Source organism: Bos indicus, chromosome 24 (genome assembly GCF_029378745.1).
Source record: "Bos indicus isolate NIAB-ARS_2022 breed Sahiwal x Tharparkar chromosome 24, NIAB-ARS_B.indTharparkar_mat_pri_1.0, whole genome shotgun sequence".
NCBI lineage: Eukaryota > Metazoa > Chordata > Mammalia > Artiodactyla > Bovidae > Bos > Bos indicus.
The window spans coordinates 57889142-57908190 of record NC_091783.1 but is presented as its reverse complement, the minus strand read 5'-3'; the positions used below and the strand labels follow the sequence as shown (position 1 = coordinate 57908190).

General features: G+C 52.7%; 2 protein-coding genes across 40 annotated transcripts in view; one reads left to right on the top strand and one right to left on the bottom strand.

Moving 5' to 3' along the window:
• Window positions 1-18437, top strand: part of LOC109577743 (uncharacterized) — a 46267-nt gene extending 27830 nt beyond the window's left edge. For 3 of the 27 annotated variants that reach the window (XR_011563699.1, XR_011563697.1, XR_011563698.1), the window contains 6 exons: window positions 2106-2176; window positions 2716-3300; window positions 4163-4300; window positions 5846-9259; window positions 9786-10939; window positions 15209-18437. Coding sequence is in view for 6 of the 27 variants with exons in the window: in XM_070778584.1 (XP_070634685.1) it covers window positions 2106-2176; window positions 2716-2983; window positions 3070-3275 (545 nt within the window). In the remaining 21 variants the exon portion in view is untranslated. Of the gene's footprint in view, window positions 1-4; window positions 2019-2105; window positions 3301-4162; window positions 4301-5845; window positions 9260-9785; window positions 10940-15208 lie in introns of those variants that run through there. The other 24 variants (XR_011563693.1, XR_011563692.1, XR_011563694.1 and 21 more) reach the window with 21 other exon arrangements.
• Window positions 3735-19049, bottom strand: part of NEDD4L (NEDD4 like E3 ubiquitin protein ligase) — a 380847-nt gene continuing 365532 nt past the window's right edge. For 12 of the 13 annotated variants that reach the window (XM_070778579.1, XM_070778580.1, XM_070778582.1 and 9 more), the window contains 5 exons: window positions 18449-18508; window positions 16613-16720; window positions 15182-15278; window positions 14192-14264; window positions 3735-8476 (listed from right to left, as the gene is read on the bottom strand). In XM_070778579.1, the coding sequence (XP_070634680.1) occupies window positions 8374-8476; window positions 14192-14264; window positions 15182-15278; window positions 16613-16720; window positions 18449-18508 (441 nt within the window). In that variant the 3' untranslated portion in view covers window positions 3735-8373. Of the gene's footprint in view, window positions 8477-10938; window positions 12780-14191; window positions 14265-15181; window positions 15279-16612; window positions 16721-18448; window positions 18509-19049 lie in introns of those variants that run through there. The other variant, XM_070778575.1, reaches the window with a different exon arrangement.

Sequence of the window (19049 nt, the reverse complement as noted above, 5' to 3'; positions counted from 1 at the left end):
CAGTCTTTACTCCTGTTGGTTTAAGTCTAAGCCTCACCTTTGGAGTCTGTAAAAACATCTAGAACAGGTCACACATTTGGTGTGATCAGTCATGTGTGTCTTAGTGTGAACGAGTGCCTGGGCTCTTCCCTCGGAGAGGAGGTTTGGTGCAGAGGGTGGAGGGTGGGCCAGAGTGAGTGGCTGATGGGAGGCTTTGAGCCAAACCACCTGGGTTCAGATCTCTCCTCTGTAAGACTCTGGGCCTCCTGGTCCGAGTCCTCGTGTGTAAGTTGGCGGGGACAGTATCTACCTTATTAGACTGAGATTTATGGTAAGCAATAGTACTACTATCCCAAGAGAGGAATCAGAGACTATGAAAGCTCGGCAAATGGCAGGAAGGGCACTCTCCGAAGGGAGATTGATTCTGCAAAGAGGTGCTGAAGGCTGCCTGAACTCCACTTCCCAGCCTCCTTTGCGGTTAGCTGTGGCCGTGCGGCTGGGGGGCGGGGTCTGTCCCTCTGGTCCTCCTCCTCTTGCACGACCTTACACGGGCCGCCCCTCCCCCTGCCTGGGGGCTGCAGAGGGTCCTGAGACCAGGGATGGTGGAGGGGCGTCTGGGAGCAGCCCCTCACCTCCCAGCCTGGAGTTTACCGTGCAGACAGTAGGGCGTGCACTGGGGTGGTGGCTGAGCTCGGTCGCTCAGCCGCGTCTGACTCTCTGTGGCCCCCTCGCCTGCAGCCCGCCAGGCTGCTCTGTCCCCGGGATTCCCCAGGTAAGGACACTGGAGTGTCCTCCTCTGGGGGATCCTCCCAGATCAGGGCTGGAACCTGTGTCTCCTGCTTTGGCAGGTGGATTCTTCACCACTGAGCCGCCCGGGAAGCCCACAATTGTGCAGCAACCCCGATTCCCACAGCTTCTGCGCCCAGTGCTGTGGGGCCCTTACCCTGCTCGAGGGCTCCTCCTGCGTTTTGAGGAGGGTGTGGGGACACCTGGAGTGGCGGTGGGCTCTGGCCCCTGCCAGCAAGAGACGGTTCCCTGAGTATGTTGACCACAACCTCTTCCTGGCTGGGATGAGACTGCGTGAGGGAGACTGAAGCTTTTTACACCATCCTGGTGACCCGGCTCAGAGGTGGGAGGCTGCCTGGGGTGCCCCTGGTACCCGTCTGTGCTCTGGTCCTCTGCCCCCCCAGAGACCACCCTGCACTCTGCTCCACCATGAGGGGTTTAAGAGAATGAGACCAGCTCAATGTGTTTGCAAGGTTCCCTTGACAACCAGGTTCCCCGCCTGAAGCAGGATGCTGAGGGTCTGACCTCGACCCTGGGCCTGACCTCGCCAGAGGTGGCCTCGAGGCTGAGGGCGGCTGCCCGCTTCCAGCTGGGCTGTTGGTGGCCCTCCTCTCTCCCCCGGGCCTGGTGGCGAGCGGCCCCTCTGCGGCAGACAAGCTGCTGAAGGGAGGAGACGGGGTCAGAGAGGTCACACCAGCCCCCAGGGACCCACGGGGGCAGTGCGAGAAGCTGATCGGCCCCTCCCTGGGGTCTTCGGTTCCCACGGCCATCATCCTGGGTCTCTGCAGGGCCGCCCCTGAGAGCAACAAGTGAGGTCAACTGCACTGGGCACCCGGGGAGGAAGCGAGGGCAAGAACTGGGGACTCACGCGGCCAAGGTCCTTCTGGATCGAATATCTGGCAGTCATGTGATTAAAGCGTGGTGAGCTCCAGGCACGTAGCAGTGCGGAACGGTCTGCCTTTAGCTGGTCTGGCTCTTCAGTCTGAACAAGGCCACGCAGGGTTGAAAACTGGTAACTTCACTCTGGGAAGTGTATGTAAAAGTCCCACGGTGCGGGACTGCTTAGAAGTTGCCAGAACGTATGATTTCCCTTTAATCACAGCGAGACCTGCCTGTCGGCTGTCGCTTCAGCATCTTCAGTGTGCAGCTGGGGGTTTCCTTCCCACATGACCCTACACCCCTTCCAAACGGGCCTATCTGTAGACGAACTTCTCCCGCAGAGAAAAGAAGGCTTTCCCCAAGCACTGGGGGAGGTGAGCGCAAGGGCTCGGGGAGGAAATGTGTGCCCTCCCCTCCTACCATCAGGTCCCCTCTCTCCAAGGCTGTGTCTGTTCCTACAGCCAGTGAGGCCCCGAGGCTGCAGAGCTGCAGGCGATGGTGCCCCGTGGATGTGTGGAGAGGCACCGAAGGGGTAAGTGGGCCGGATATCCGGCCAAGGAGGGGATTCAGATAGAACAGGTAGCTCAGGCTTCAAGATAAAGTGCAGCAGGCGGACCCAGAGGGGCCAGGATCTGCTGCTGTTGAGCGCAGGGGCCGGGGCTGGGCTGGGACTCGAGGGTAGCCTCTGACCTGCTCTCTGAAGCCCCGGGTGTCGAGGGGGCCTCGCTCCCGAGGCCCAGCTGAGGGGAGATGCCACTTCACTCGGAGGCAGGGGGCAGCCTCTCCACTGCTTTCTGGTCAGGCTGACTCTGTGACTTGCTGCCAGGATGGACTTGGACTTGGTTGGGAAGGGGAAGGAGGCGCTGCCTGGGGTTGCAGGAAGGGGACAGGCTGATTGGGCCACTTGCCCTGTTCCCCAGGCGGTCAGTCCTACAAAGGGAGCCTTGGTTCTGCACTTCCTCAGCCCCCACCAGCAGGTGTCCCCCAGGTGGGGCCAGGATCCCCTAGTCCCCTGATGAAGGAGTCCGTCTGGGTCAATAAAAGCCACCATCATTTTGTTCTCCTGTCCAGTCCAAGTCCTACAAACACTCGCTTAGAGACCCCGTGGCCCGGGTTCTCTGGGAGCGCAGTGTTGAGAGGCGCCGTCTTCCGGATGGGGACGCACCAAGGGGATGGGAAGTGGAATCTGCCCTCATACGTCCAGGGGCCCCTCTGGATGTGGTACCCAGGACCAGCCACAGTGATGAGAATTCCCGGATGCCCACGCTTACCACCAGCTTTTACCAGGAGGCTTTGGAGTTTCAGGACTGCCTAGGTCACCTTTGGAGTTCAGAGCAGGGTAAGCGTTTACTAACCCAGCAACCATGTAACTGATGTATGATTTATTCCTCTATTTCATATAAACTCATCATGTGTGTTTCTGAGGATGGCCATACACGAGTTCAGGGCGGCTCTATCCGCCGACATCTCCCTTGTGTGTTCCCGTGAGGCTGGAGGAGGCTGCAGGAACGCAGAAGTCTACCGCCAGCTTTCCAGCAGGACATGGTCTACTGCTAACTGAGAGAGACAGGGAGCGAGAGGCCAGGACGGAATTACATCCTGCTCGGACGCTACCTCCCGGCAGTCTCTGAGGGCACAAGTTAAGGCCAGCAAGAGGTAAGAAAGAGGAACGAAATGTGAGGAGTCCTCCTGTTTTATCAGGGAATTGACATGATAGCTGGATTTTCTTTCTGAGAACCATCTTAGGCTTCATTACTGAGTCCCATTAACGAACATAAATTGAGGGTGAGTTGGAGGAAAACCAGAGATGAAATATGCCTTTCCAGTCATGGACTTTATACTACCACTTGGGTAATCCATCAAGTCATTAACTCTTAAATAAAAGACAGATGGATAAGAATAGAGGTACATCCCATTAAGCTCAACCCATGTGTTCAGGGAAGTCTTTAATGATGTTTTAAAAGATGGGGAACTTCTAGGGAGATGCTTCTAATGAGCATATTATCTGCAAAGTTGCAGGCATTTGAATATCACCCCCCAAACAATTAAGACGAAGAAGCTTTAAAGCAGACAACCTGTAATACTTGATGTAGAAAAAGTTCCAGCTTCCACAATCCTTTATTAAACATTTGACAAGTCGCATCACGTCTTTACAATGACTTCATTTTGTCACATTACTCTTTTGTTCAGTCAGGAAAACAATCCACAATCTCTCTTTAGGTCTCTCAAGAAAAACGAAAAGCAAAAGGAATTTGTTCAACAAAACGTTTCTACGTGTATCAAATTCAACTATATTTTAAAGCTATTCTGATTGTGAAAATGAGCATTTAGCCAGACGATGTCTTTTAAAAAATTTCCAAGTTGTTTGGTTTTTTAATCACCGTATCAAATAGTACTTGGCTTTTATCAGGAGGTGAGGTTATAATAAAAAGTTATGAAACATCGAGAATTCATTTGGAATGCTTGAAACTGTTCACCTTAAAAGTCACTGTTTTTTTCATGTTTCGTTTGATAATAGATGCTGAATTAAGAGATGACAGCATATTCTATCATCGTCTCCCTTGGGTTCTCTGAGAGTCAGAATTCTCAGGACACAGCTTGGAGAAAACGGCAGCAGGGACTAACCTCACTCCCTTTCAAAACCAGATTCCTCACGGTAGGTGTAAACGCTACACAAATATATACAGGTGTACTTGGACAGCAGATGTTGGGATATGTGTTACACACGGAGTAGGGAAGGAGCAACAGTTACGCAAAGTTAACATGAAGGGAACCGTGACAATCCAGGTGAAATCAGTCTGAGGGAGACAGGCAGTGGTTTCTGTAGGAACGCAGATTCTGTCTGTGGACACAGGGTCACGGTCATGAGGCTTACGATGCACTGATACACGTCGCGAAGGTAGCACACAGAGGCCTGTCACCAATGCCGTGAGACTCTACCGTCATTCGTACAAACACAAAACCGACTGACGAAGAGACATGCGTCCTAAACATGCGTTGCTCTGCAGGTAACACCTTTAACGAAGGGGAGGGGTCTAAACGAGAGGTTTTCTTGGACGATTCTGTACCAACAGAAAGCTCTCCTTTCCTATAAAACATACAAGCCCACATCCTAACGCTACAGCTTTGTCTCTGACGCGCTGAAAACACTCTGGGGACCGGGGCGGGGGTGTGTGAATGCAGATGTATATACACTGTTCGTTAAGGCTTTGATAAATTTAAAAAAAAAAAAAAAAGTGGTCCAAAGTATATCACATTTTGCTTCCCAGTTTTAAAATCTAAAGTACAAAGTGGAGTTTATTAAGGATTATTTTAAAAAACGCATCTTGGACCTAAAATTGGCAGTTTTGACTTACCAGGGTGTACCCCAAAGTCTGAATAAGACAGAGGTAGTGCAGGACCTCCTGGGGGCCGAAGGGGGGTCCCCTGCACGGCTTCACCCCCTGCCGGCAGGCAGGAGACGACACCGGGGTCTGCCAGGGCTGCGGAGTCGGGGTAAGGAGGCAAGAGGGGCCCAGTGCACGGCTGGGCGAGGGCTTGAGGACTGGTTAACCCAGGTGCTCTCTCTATGGATCCTGACATTTCAGAGGCGAGATACAGGACTTAGAAAAACAGCGGAGTCACGTGAGAAACAATTAGTAACTGTGAGGACAATTAGTAGTTGGCGGCACACGAGCTGTTTTCAAGGGAGCCAGTTTGGACCTGGCAAGTTCGCACGGCAACGGTCCATGCTGTCCATTGAACGGTGTGAGATGCAGAGAGTGGTTCAAATATTTTGCGAACCATCCTTCTCAGAATCTGTCCCTGCATCCTTATGTGGGAGGAACAAACCATGTCAGGTTGCTTGAAGCATTTGTCATATGGCCTTAGGGTATCTGGTGGGAGCTACCAAAGCACCTTGGTAAGTAAAGGGATGTGTTTCAGGAGAAAGGAAAAGAGTGCTGAGACCCACGCCTCATCACTCCCTGTCGCAGAGGTGGCAGGTAGACGAGCAGACCCTGCCTGGAGCCAATCCCTACCGGGCAGGACTCCCCAAATTCACTGTTAGGCCGACAAGAGAGGGGGCTAGAAACACACAGGACTTTTACAGGTGACTGGGTTAGCTGATGTTTAAAAACCTTTCAACCACATGCAATATTGCAAATTCTGGAACTGACTTCTTAATCTCATGGCAAAATGGCCCATAATGGCTCTTTTCCAGGGGACTAGAGAAGCTGGATCCCGGTCATTTCTAGGAAGGCATCACTGTTAGAGCAATCTGGGGTGGCGATGCCATCCTCCGCCCCCAGGCCTGCTGAGCGGGGTGGACAGAGGCCTCTGCTCTGCCCGCTGTGCCTCTCCCTTGCCGCCTCCTGAGGCTACAGCGTGAAGGTGGTGGACAGCGGTCGTCAGGATCGAGAGAAAGCAAGGTACGTGGCCCTCTTAGACAAACAGTGAAGCGCTGAGAGTTGCTGAGAACTGGGGAAGCTTATTTGGATTCAAGGAAGCCAAAGCCCCCAAACTCTAAACCCAGCACTTTCGAGCTGTCACTGAAATCAGATAATAAGGGAGAGATGAACCAAACCGTCATTCACAATTACCGCCTTCCAAGTATTCACGGGGGTCTATTTCGGTAATTCTTATCTGTTCTTGGCACAGAAATGACCTTAGAATGGGTTTTCTTTCGTGTTTTCAGTACTTTGCCTAATTTGCATTCGGTGAACATTCTGATTTAAGAATTTATGAAATGACAGAAGAATCCCAGTTCTTCGACAAGGATTGTTGGATTTCTTCCCTATAATTACACACTTACAAAACCCATCCCAGCACACTGCTCTCCCAGGCTTTGACATGAATCATAAAAAGGAAGCCGAGGGGCTAAGAGAAGAAGACACTTGTTACATCAACTGAAGGGAGAAATTCCCACCAAGAGGTAAAAATAATGAGCAATATGGTTTTTTCCCCCTAATTACTCAATATCTAGGTTTTCTGATCACTATTGGATTTTTAAAAATCAACGTGAGAAGGGAACCCTCAGCTCTGTAGAACTCCACCTTCTTTTAGATGCCAAGGGCTCTGTAGCCCCAACTCAACCTCAAACATTCGTGGCTTCCCACAAGCCACCTGGAAGATCCTAAGTGGAGGCCCTGAAACCACAATTCTTTTGGTCTCATCTACGACTGGCAAGCAATATATCCAGTTTCCCTGGACAGCCGCCACAGGGTTTAGGACAACACAGGTTAAGAAGGACAGAAGGGTTTGCTAGACCCCCTTGCCCTGCCTCAGGCATTCTCTCAAAACACATTTCTGCAACGAGGACTCAAGAGTGGCCAAGAACCTGAATCCTGCAGAACTCTCCACCCCCAGCAGGGTCAGCTGGAGAGCCAGATGTCAGGGCGTCAAATCAAGTCTCTCCGCCCTTTTAATCTAGCACGTGACGGACACAGCTTGGGCAGAACATGGTATGGAAGCATGCAACAGGTCATCGGGAACAAAACCCGGTTAGATTAAGTGTCTAGTAATCTTTGCAGTGGAGTAGAAATCACAAAACGCTTGGTGAGGGCAGGTCTCTAGGCTCAGCTTTACAGCCAGGGTGTAGACACCAGCAGCCAGATTCACAACCGATAGATATTGCACCGGAAAGGCGTGTGCCGAGAGAAGAAATCACACTCAGTGCTATGATTAAAAACAAAGCCAAAACAAAGCCAGGTATGACCTCCATGTGGTACATAAAGTGCCTTCAGAACTGGTGCGGTTACAACAAAAGCCGTGTGTTCAGCTGCCATTAGCAAACTCGCACACGCAGGAGACTGCGCAGGCCCGCTTTCTGCAGCTTCCAACCACTCGGCGCCAAGCTTCATTGGAGTGTCTCTACTACAACAGCGAGGAGGGAAATACGGTAGGAGGACTGTACAGCATCGGGAAGGGCTAAGCAGCCGCTCTCACGAGAAGCGATAGTGCAACCCTGCCTCAAATGTCTCCAGCACACGCAGTTACTTCTCAGGAATAAGGGCGTGATTCCTTCAAGTCAACACAGATTTTGTCATGCTATGTTACAATTCTCTCAGTGTGCAGCTATTATGCTAAATCTGAACAACAAAAAAAGTAATATCCAGTTTTCATTCTGAGCATGGAAAAAACTGTCATGATGCCTAATGTTAGAGTATTTGTCTGCAGAGGGATTTTGGACAGAAGTCAGTCTTCCATAGCTAATCCGGTAGGGGGTAGGGCTTTCCAAGTACTTTAAAAATAAAAACATCACCGACATTAAACCTGGTATGAAATTCAAATACAAAAAAAAAAAAAAAAAAATATGCTCACTTTTCCAAGTACATGAGACATCTTTAATTGTAGTGAAATAAGATCTGCAAATCGGTCTAAATCATTTTAAAAAGTAAACATGAGTTGTAATACTATACCTGTAGAGTGATTAATTCCATTCGCTGTCATTATAAAGTATGGAAAATATTTATTAAGGGCTTGGCCTACAGAGGCGCAACATAAATAGAATAAGTCCTCCTGAAATGTAATCAGTATACACATCAACCAGTTGGAAATGGGTGGTGGGAAATGCAGGAACGCCACCCGGGACGGGGCCTCCCTGTCGGCCGTGGGCAGGGCGGGGGCAGGGGCTCTGCTCCGAGACCCCTCGCCGCGCGGCTCTGCCAGCGTCTCTGCAGAGTCTGTCAGGCAAATGGAAAAGCGCGAGCAGGACTTGCTCGAAGAACAGCCGCCCCGAGGCAGGCGCGCCTAATCCACCCCCTCGAAGCCTTGGGCGTTTTCCACAGCCATGAGGAGCTTCTCTCGTAAATCTTCGAAGGTTTCATACGGAGGTAAGTCAAGGCGATTAAAGCTGCAAAAGTAACAACACAGCAGAGGTAAACGCCAGCATGTCTGCCCGTGAGCTGCACCCGGGCCTCCCCGACTTGGCTTAGGAGCACACTTGGTGTTTGAGCAGGACTGCAGAAGCCTCAGCACAAAAATCCTAATCCAGTGGTGACTGCCCACAGTGCACCCTGCAGGGGGCGAGAAAAGGATCTCGAATCGTCTGTGAAACCTCTCTACTACCGTCGGCCGTGGATCCTAGAAACCCACGCTGGGAAGGGAAAAGACAGGCAAGGTAACTGGCGCACACGCTGAGGCTTCCAAACTGTGGCCACCCGAGGGCTTTCCGCAGCAGGACAAACGGAGGCTGGCTGATGCCCCCCCATCTGCCGCTATTCTAGGCAGTCAGTGCTTCTGCACGCAGCTCCTGCTCTCAGCGCAGCCCCTCTGAGCAGGTCGCATTCCGTTCTGCAGATGCGGGTGTTCTGCAGATGCGGGCAGCCGGTGGCCGTGTCCCAGCCTCAGCCCTGACAGCACCGCAGACCTGAGACCGGAGCCCAGGCCCCCGCAGCTCTGGGCCCGACACGGAGCGGCCCTCAACCCAGAGTCAGGCAAGCCACTGGCGTGTGGCGTGAAGAGCTGCCTTCACACAAAGCCCCTACACAGCTGGAGGCCTTGGCTAGGGTGGTACAAGTCACCCTGGTGACAGTGAGACCTCCAGACACACGTGGCCTCTGTGAGCAACGATCACACGTGTTCACAGGATTGAGTTCAAATCCTGTCTCCGCCACCTGCAGCTGTGCGGCCTCAGGTGAGACAGTTCCCCCTCTGTTGGCTCTTCTGTGAAATGGGGAGACCGCTGCATGGTCAGGTGCTGGGAGGGTCCGATCACACACATAAAGGGGTCTGGCACACAGCGAGCGCCCACGGGCAGCCACCACTTCACCACTCACTCACCGGTCCCTGCCCCCGCCACACCCCAGGCACAAGGACCTGGAGCCCCAGACAGACCAGGGAGGCGGCTGCTGGCAGGCCTCCATTGTGACGATGGCCACACCTGCTTGTGGCTTGTCTCACGTGTGTACGTGCGCACGCACACACGTGCACGCCTTAGCTCGTCATGCTTTCGTAAGCTAACGTTCGTGGGGCGTTTGCCCGCACCAGCACTATTCGTGGTGAGTGAGTGCAAGCTGCTCAGCTGTGTCTGACTCTTTGCAACCTCACGGACTATACAGTCCATGGGATTCTCCAGGCCAGAATACCGGAGTGGGTTCCCCTTCCCTTCTCCAGGGGATCTTCCCAACCCAGGGATCAAACCCAGGTCTCCTGCATTGCAGGTGGACGCGGATTCTTTCCCAGCTGAGCCACCGGGGAAGCCCTAGAGCACTGGAGTGGGTAGCCCTTCCCTTCTCCAGCGGATCTTCCCCCAGGAACTGAACCTGGGTCACCGGGGAAGCCCCAGAGCACTGGAGTGGGTAGCCCTTCCCTTCTCCAGCGGATCTTCCCCCAGGAACTGAACCTGGGTCACCGGGGAAGCCCCAGAGCACTGGAGTGGGTAGCCCTTCCCTTCTCCAGCGGATCTTCCCCCAGGAACTGAACCTGGGTCACCGGGGAAGCCCCAGAGCACTGGAGTGGGTAGCCCTTCCCTTCTGCAGCGGATCTTCCCCCGCAGGAACTGAACCTGGGTCACCGGGGAAGCCCCAGAGCACTGGAGTGGGTAGCCCTTCCCTTCTCCAGCGGATCTTCCCCCAGGAACTGAACCTGGGTCACCGGGGAAGCCCCAGAGCACTGGAGTGGGTAGCCTCTCCCTTCTGCAGCGGATCTTCCCCCGCAGGAACTGAACCTGGGTCACCGGGGAAGCCCCAGAGCACTGGAGTGGGTAGCCCTTCCCTTCTGCAGCGGATCTCCCCCCAGGAGCTGAACCTGGGTCACCGGGGAAGCCCCAGAGCACTGGAGTAGGTAGCCTCTCCCTTCTGCAGCGGATCTTCCCCCCCAGGAGCTGAACCTGGGTCACCGGGGAAGCCCCAGAGCACTGGAGTGGGTAGCCTCTCCCTTCTCCAGCGGATCTTCCCCCCCAGGAGCTGAACCTGGGTCACCGGGGAAGCCCCAGAGCACTGGAGTGGGTAGCACTTCCCTTCTGCAGCGAATCTCCCCCCAGGAGCTGAACCTGGGTCACCGGGGAAGCCCCAGAGCACTGGAGTGGGTAGCCTCTCCCTTCTGCAGCGGATCTTCCCCCCAGGAGCTGAACCTGGGTCACCGGGGAAGCCCCAGAGCACTGGAGTGGGTAGCCTCTCCCTTCTGCAGCGGATCTTCCCCCGCAGGAACTGAACCTGGGTCACCGGGGAAGCCCCAGAGCACTGGAGTGGGTAGCCTCTCCCTTCTGCAGCGGATCTTCCCGCAGGAACTGAACCTCGGCCTCCTGTGCTGCAGGTGGAGCCACCAGGGTGCGATTCCTTGATCACCTCAGCGAATCCTAGCATCCACCTGTAAGGTAGGTGATGCTGGATCCCTACTTATAGAGGAATCCAAGGCACAGAGAGGTTAGGGAACTTGCCCAAAACCACCCAGTAAGTGGCAGAGCCCAGATTCAGCCCCAAGCTGGCTCCAAGGCCCGGAGACTGTCGGGCTGCCTCAGTGTCTGGAACTGTGCATGCTCGGCACTGGCATAGGTTTCCAAGGATGAGCAGAGCATCTTCCTGTGTTTTAAAGCCAATGACTGTCAGCAGCAGTAAGACCCAGGCACATGAGCAGGGTGGGCCCTTTAACAACTGCTGAGTGTCTGATAAAGACACACTGAGCTCTGAGATTTTTCAACATCAAAATACACAGTAGAGCAGAACACTGTGCTTCTCAAACCAGAGGTCTCAAAAACTCAGGAATCCTGAAGGATTAAGACGAAAAGATGTTTTCAATGTTTGGTTTTCACCATGGTAACGACCTCAAATGTCATTTCACCAGCAACAAAGACCCCACTCTGCAGCTACGCTTAAAAGAGCCTTTTCCCAGGAGGTGGCTGTTGTCTTGATTTTAAGCTGGTATTTCACAGTCCAGGGCCTGCAATCCTGAGGGGCTTCAAGAGTCTGTGGCCATTTTAAAGACGGTCCATAGATTATTCAAGCTTGAGAAATACTGGAATGATGGGGGAGAGGGCAGAGAGAAGCAAGTCGGGGAGTGTGAAGAGCTGAGGTTTGGGATGTTGTCAGCTCTCGGGGTGTCAGTTGCTCCGCTGCTGAAAGGGGACTCGCAGGACCCACCTCTCAGAACCGCTGTGATGGTGACACAGGTTCACACACAGCGCTTGTTAGGGCGACGCCTGGAACACGGGAAGTGCTCAGTGTTACCATTCCTCTGATGCTGAGACACGGGTCTGGCTCTGGCCTGCCACCAACCAGCTGCTGACCTTCTTACCCTCAGGGGGTAAGCCTTGCTGTGTGGAAGATGTGTGGGCTGAAGGAGATTATTTTTAGGTGGGTCTGTGCTGCTTAGTAAAGAGGAATTTTAAATCCATGAGCAGTGACCTTTGATAGAACAAAGGAATGCAGCCGCTTCATGCTAGACACTCCACAATCATATGCGAAGAACCAGCTCCACCAAGCCCTCGCTCTCCTAGGAAATCAGGTTTTAATCTTGAAGCTTCATTGTGTATTTTATATTTTCATCAAACACGGAAGAGCTTAAACACACATATGGCTAGATTTTATTTAGCCACATCTATGGTCGTCGCGGGGAAGTCTGTTCACAGTGAACCAAGAATGAAGCATGGTCGTTGTGTTTCTGTGCTTCAGCAGAAGCCGGGGCTGGATGGGAGGAGAGCCACAGCAAAGAAAAAAGAGGAAATCCCACGTTGCCAGCCCTGGGTTGTCAGTGGATCTAGTGCCCTCCTCGGGGCCTGGGGAGAGCGGCCCTGGGAGAAGGCCCTGGACGCTCTCCTCCTGGGACACTTGACGAGCAGCAGGGCTGCCTTCCTCCCGGGGTTGGCCTCTGTCCTTCCAGAAGATGAGCAGTGATTCTGAACCCTGCCTGTCCTTGCCAACCACCCGGGTGGCTCTGCAATCCCACGGCCCTGGTCATACCAGACCAACTGGGTCCAAACCTCCGTGAGTGGGACCCCAGGGCCACTGTTTGTATTAAATGCTTTCTAGGGGGTTCCAATGTCCAGCCAAGGTAGAAAGACACCGAGTCAGGGCCTTGTCTGGGCGGCCCTGTATTTTAGTGGCAGCTCAGCACGTGGACTCAGAGACAGAAGAAGTGTTCAACGGCAAGATATCTGTCTGTGGGTCAACAGTAGGATGTGGGATGAGCACTCAATTACTCGGTTGTCTTTGAAGAGTCTGGAAAGAAAGGGAACCATATTCCCGTGGCAGCAGCTTAACTGTAGCTGTCAGGGTGGAGATTCTAATTTGGGCAGACCTGACTTCAAGTTCTGAGATTCGGGAGCCTGTGAATTCAGACCACAAGATTCCCAAGAACCCACAGGGATACTGCCGTCTAGGTGCAGGGCCTGCCCCACACGAGATGGCCACGCCCAGTGGCGCCACTGTGACTCCTCTTTGGGAGCTCGGTCCCCATCCCGACCATCCTGGGGCTCACCTTAGCGCTGGCAGCCTTTCAGAGGAAGGCTACTAAGCCCAGAAAACCACACTGCATTCTGAAACTGGAATAGAAGCTCCAAAAGGCCAAAACATTGTCCCCCGAGAATAAAGGCAGACGGTCAAGGACACCAACTGCTCCAGTGATCGAGCAGTTTTAGCAAGACTCAGCCTACTCTCCTGGCGCCTACGGGCAGGGACCACATCCATTCTGCTCGGAGTTCTCGGAATGGTACAAACGTCGGGGAAAACGTGCTTTCCGGCAAGGCGACAGAATCGAAGAGAAGCAAAAAAACCTTGCACAGCCCATTTCCCACAAATGCACCTGAATGAGACCTTCCTCTGAGCCGTGCCGGGCAGCGCGGGATGGCCCAGCGACTCTGGCAGCCTAAGCTTCTCGTGGGGAAGGAGGCTGGGGGGCTGACCATCCATAGGACCCCCTCCACCTGCTTCCTATGAATAAGAAACCAAAGCCTCAGTGGGGGAAACCAACCCGCGGGACCTGGGAGCCAGATTGAAAGCTCCTGAGGTCCTCTCTGTGGGTCTCAGGAAAGTCCTCGAGGGTCCCAGAGACCCTCCTCCTCTCCCCCTGTCCCTTGGAGGCCTTCTGAGTGCCACTGTGCTAAGCCTCCCTGGGCAGGGGTCCTTGGCCGGACCTGTGACCCCTCTCTGTCACAATCACATTACTAAATCCTGGAGACTCATGGGTTCTGGATAGCCATGGAAAGTCTTTTAAAGACCCTGTTGCTCCAAGAAATCTCGTTCATGGTTCTAAACCAATTTAAGGCTGGAATAAGACCTCAGTCTGCTCAGAGGCTGGGTGTTGTCACAGCCACATAGGGAGATGATACAGTGAAATCTCTGCTTCCCAGAATATTTAAGGAAAGAGGGGGACTGGAGGAGGAGCACCCCAGGGGAAGCAGGAAGGGGGGATTTAACCCTTCATTGTCAAACATACTGGTCCTTTCAACTCCTAGTTGAACTTCATCAGCACCAGTATGACGACACTCTCACCTGCATCGCTGACATTTCCCCCTCTAAATGCTCAATGGGCAGGGAGCACAGCATGTGACCCTCTTGCCCAGTATTATCCATGGCTAAGCTTTGAAAAACAAGTCTGTCTGTCGACAGCTGGGTGGTTTTCTGTCACTCACCACGTGTGAGCTCTGGGCAGTTTTTCAGGACTTCCCCATTGCTCTATTGTAAACAGCTGAGGACCATTGGAACCTGGACAAAAGAAAGAGAAAACCAAGTGCTGAGTGCTCAAGGCCGCAGAGCGAGACAAGGAGGGGCTGGAGGAAAGAAGGGGAGGGGAGGGCAAGGCGTGCCTGGGGGAGCCCGGGACCCCCTCTGCAACTGTGACGTCACAGTGTGTAAAAGAGGGGCAGCCACGGTTCTGCACCACCTCAGACCTCAACTCACGTCACCATCAGGACGGAGCCGCGCCAAGCTGAACAGAGCAGACACGACAACATATGGACGGGCGGGAGCTACAGCCTTTCAGCCCAGCCCTGCAAGCTTAAATTTAAAACTACTTCTGGGCGGGGGGCGCTGGTGGGGACATAAATATCATGACCTTTAATATGCACAGCAGAAAGTGATTTTTTTAATCTACAGGAAACACTGAAGAATTCTGCCTTGTGGAGGGGTGCAGTAAGTTTAACGTTCAGCTTACAACGACATAGATGATTCTGCAAAATCTAGTTGTTTTGGAAAATATACCAAAAAAACAAAACAGAAAAGAAAGAGAAGAGAGGACCAAACTTATGGTTCTCTGTACAAAAAGTAAAAACAGTCCCCTGCTTTTATACAGAGCTAACTACACAAACAGAGGATGAGATGGCTGGATGGCATCACTGACCAATGGACATTAGTTTGGGTGAACTCTAGGAGTTGGTGATGGACAGGGAGGCCTGGTGTGCTGCGGTCCACGGGGTCGCAGAGTCGGACGCGACTGCGCGACCACAGCAACACAAAGGGCTGAGGATACAGCATGCTGTCACACCCTTCATGTGGAGTGTCTACGGGTCCAGGCAAAACCCACTCGGCTAGAGGCCTGGGGGCAGTCTTCTGGAGCCACAGCTGATACCCAGTAAACACTCATGGGGTGAGGGGAGGGCAAGACCCCCTGGTATCCTGCTCACCATAAAGCTCGGCAAATCCATTCATAGGTACTCGGGACGTCCCTGTGACAAACTGCAGCAACCGGATGCGCTTCTCGGCGTCCATCAGCAGCACAGCCTGCGGACGGGGCGGGGGCAAAGGTCAGCACGTGCCACGGGACGTGCAACGCGGACCGGCAAACCTTCATCCTGCGTGCACTGAGGCGGAAGTCCTAGACGGTCTTCCACCCGGACGGGGTAAGGCCGGGAAGCATTTTTTTTTTTTAATGGCCACAACACTGGCTTCTAATATCAGAGACCGAGGGATCACAATGTCCCTTTCTTCATGTGCCCATTGGTCAAAAATAAGTGGTTAAAAAAAAGGCGAACTCGTCGATGGCACTGAGCTCATGTTTCTGTGAGGCTTGCCGGTCCTCTCAAGCCAATCAGAAACACACGTGATCCTCTCAGCCATTAGGAAACACACACAGTTTGAAAAGCGTCAGCTCCAGGGGAACCCAGGTTATGAGGCAGGATTTCTGACTGTGGAGAAATTCTCTAAAGATAACATTTTAGAAAAAGAAAAACGGAAGCCAGGCTAGGCCTCTGAAATAACCGGTGTATCTTACTTATCTGAATTATTCTAAGAATCTAGTTGGCTTCGCTAGTAAAGTCACTTGAATTGATATTAAAAAAAAAAAATCCAAAATCAAAGCTGAGTGAGACCTGGACTAAGATTTTAGGATTTGATGATTCTGCTTTCTTCCTGTTCTCTCTACTTATCTGCCGCACTTGAAATCTTATTAGTAACAGATATTTAGAAATTAAGATAATCCAAATAGATTTCTTATTTCTATAAGTAAATAACCAGCGCTTCCCCCCAACCCCTGGAATTGTTCTTTCAAAGTCAGTTTACACTCCCTTCTTCAGACCTGCTCACTATTTCACTTCTCTCCTAAAATGAACAGGATTTTAGAGAGTAAAATCCTGTTCATTTTAGAGAGTAAAATCACTGACCTTTAGAGAGTAAATCAGATTTCATTTGCATCTCTGATTGAAAGATGTAAAGATCAAAATGGTTGTTGGAATTCACAAAAACAGTTGAGAAAATGGTTTTTTAAACCAAAATGGCATCTTGGAAAAGCCAGCCCCAAAGCATGTATTTGTCCCGAGAAGCCTTTCATTCTTATCCACACTCTGGAGGACTCGTTCCAATTCTCGAATCCAGCTGTCTGCTTTTTAGGGTCACCCTACTCACCGGTTTCCTCAGACAAAAGCACTTGAGTAGGTGACCGAGGAAGACAGCGTGGCTTTCTCAGGACCAGTGAGGACAGGCATCCACCACGGCCACAGAGAGCAGCGGGAAGGGCTCTGTCTGGCTCAGCAGGCCTCTTCCCTCCCCAGCAGGCCGCGGAGCCCCAAACCCAGCGGCGGACCTCGGAAGGCAGCACAGGCCCTGGGCCCCGGATTTACCTTCCAGAACCACTGGATCACGGGGTGGTTCGGGCAGTAGCCATTCTTGTAAATAGAATGTTGTCGCCAGTCGTTCACATCCACGTCACCAAGGCCACACATCAGCAACTGGAGGAGACAGACCAGAGGTGAACAGGGTGTATCGTGAAAGCTGAAGAAATACACATGGAGAAAAGGCCTTCTCTCAATGCCAGCATCGCGTCACGTGCAAAGCCAGACGATCCAGTGAACTGTAAGAACAACTGAAGGGGAACACGTGTGCCACACCCTACCTGCCGCCTCGGGTCAGAGACAGAGAGGTAACGAGGGGCCCCGAGTCCAAAGCCTGGACGGACCACCGCGTCTCATACTGGAAATGAAAAGTCCAAACTGATCGCCCTCCTGGCCCCTCTGATCTCAGCTCAGTGCCCACGGATTTGCTTATGCTCTGTTTACATCTGCTCGTGACGCTGGCTGGCTGCTCTTCTGAGAGGTTATCTGTCTCAGTGTGTGAAAATACCTCTCCACCCACAACAGAATTTGTACTTTATGATAGCAAGAACGTGTCTTCCCCAGACGGATCCACCAGCTCAGGGCATCACCTTACCTCCTGGCGAGCAGACCCGTCCTGAGGCTGTGATTGCTCCTCTGCCTCACCGGGCCCAGGTCCACTTTCCTTACTGTCTAACCCTCTGCTTCCCAGGTGGCTCGGCGGTAAAGAATCCGCCTGCCAACCTGGAGACATGGGTTCAATACCTGGGTTGGGAAGATCCCCGAGAGAAGGAAATGACTACCCACTCCAGTATTCTTGCCTGGATTCCATGGACAGAAGAGCCTCACGGTCTACAGTCTATGGGGCTGCAAAGAGTCGGATATGACTTAGCAACTAAACCACCATCACCAACCCTCGGCAGGGCAGTTTCCTGTGGACAGATGAGTGATATTCCCACAGAGGCACCAGCAGAAAATGGAAAAACAACTAAACCAGAGGCCTGAAAGGTGGGCTCGTAGGCCTGACTGTGCTCAGAACCTGCTGGATAAACCTGTGAGGTCATTAGCCTCTCCCGGCCTCAGTTTGCCCACCTTTCAAACGAAGGGCTTCCTCAACATGCTTTCTATGACATCATCTACCCGGACATTTCCATTTGAAGGTAGGAGAACGGAAAGCCAGTCCCCAGGAGCCGCTTCACTGGAGGAGAGCCCCCGAGTCCCGTCAGCAGCCTCTACACAGACACAGCCTGCCTTGTTCTGCTTCCCTTGACACAAAGGTGAAGAGGTCCCTCTGCTCTGCAGACGCCCCGCTCTCTACATCACTCTAAGAAGCTGGCACAACCTGCTATGAAGCCACCTCCTGCTACCACAGCCTTGCTGCTTTCCGGTGTGCTTCCTCCCTCAACACGACCCCTTCAAGTTCACGGCGACCTCTGCTCTAGGAGCCGTCATAGACGCTCAGGCTCACCTCCGGGCCGAGCTCCCCTCAGCTCTCACAGTGGGGGCACAGAAAACCCGAGTCCTCAGCTGGCCGCCACCCGGGGAGCAGGGTGGTGACCCTCCCCTGGCTGCTGCTACCCCAGCTCTACTGGAAGCAGCAGTTTCCCCGCCAAGCCAGGCCCGGCGGTGAACCAGCTCAGCGCGGCAGGCCTCTGTCTGCCGCATCCCGACCTGCCCTCTCCCAGGAAGGAATACACAGGTAACGGCTACTGTTCCCTGCTCCCCAGTTGGCAAACAGGCCCCCGAGAGACCTGCGGTAGAACTGACCTAAGCTTACTCGCTAGGACACTGCGGATGGGAGAATATTACAATGTCAGCAGTGAAGCAACTTAAATAAAATCTCCTTTATGTAAAATGTTTACAAACCTCCAGTTCATTTTCATCAAAGATTTTAATCAAATCAATAGGGAGCAGTTCCGTGAATCCCTGAAAGAAAAAAAAAAAAATCACTCTCAATACCTTTCTCTCTGAAAGAGACAAATTTTACAGGGCCAACCAGCTTTGTGTGGTTATCTAGGAAAAAACACATTGTTCCCTGATGATTTATAGCTATCAGTGACAGTATTCAGTGATTTTAGTTCCAATAAAAATAGCATAATCACAACATAAAAGATTTAAAGAGCGGCAGACTCCAGAGGATTCAGGTACTTGAGTAATTCCTGAAACGCTATGAAAATATGAGTTGCTGTAAGCAGGCGGCGGATTCCAAAAGCCATTTATGACACACTGCCGGGAGTCAGCGGAGAAGGCGATGGCACCCGGCTCCAGTACTCTTGCCTGGAAAATCCCATGGATGGAGGGCCTGGTGGGCTGCAGTCCATGGAGTCGCTAGGAGTCAGACACAACTGAGCGACTTCACTTTATTTTTTCACTTTCATGCATTGGAGAAGGAAATGGCAGCCCACTCCAGTGTTCTTGCCTGGAGAATCCCAGGGACAGGGACGCCTGGTGGGCTGCCGTCTACGGG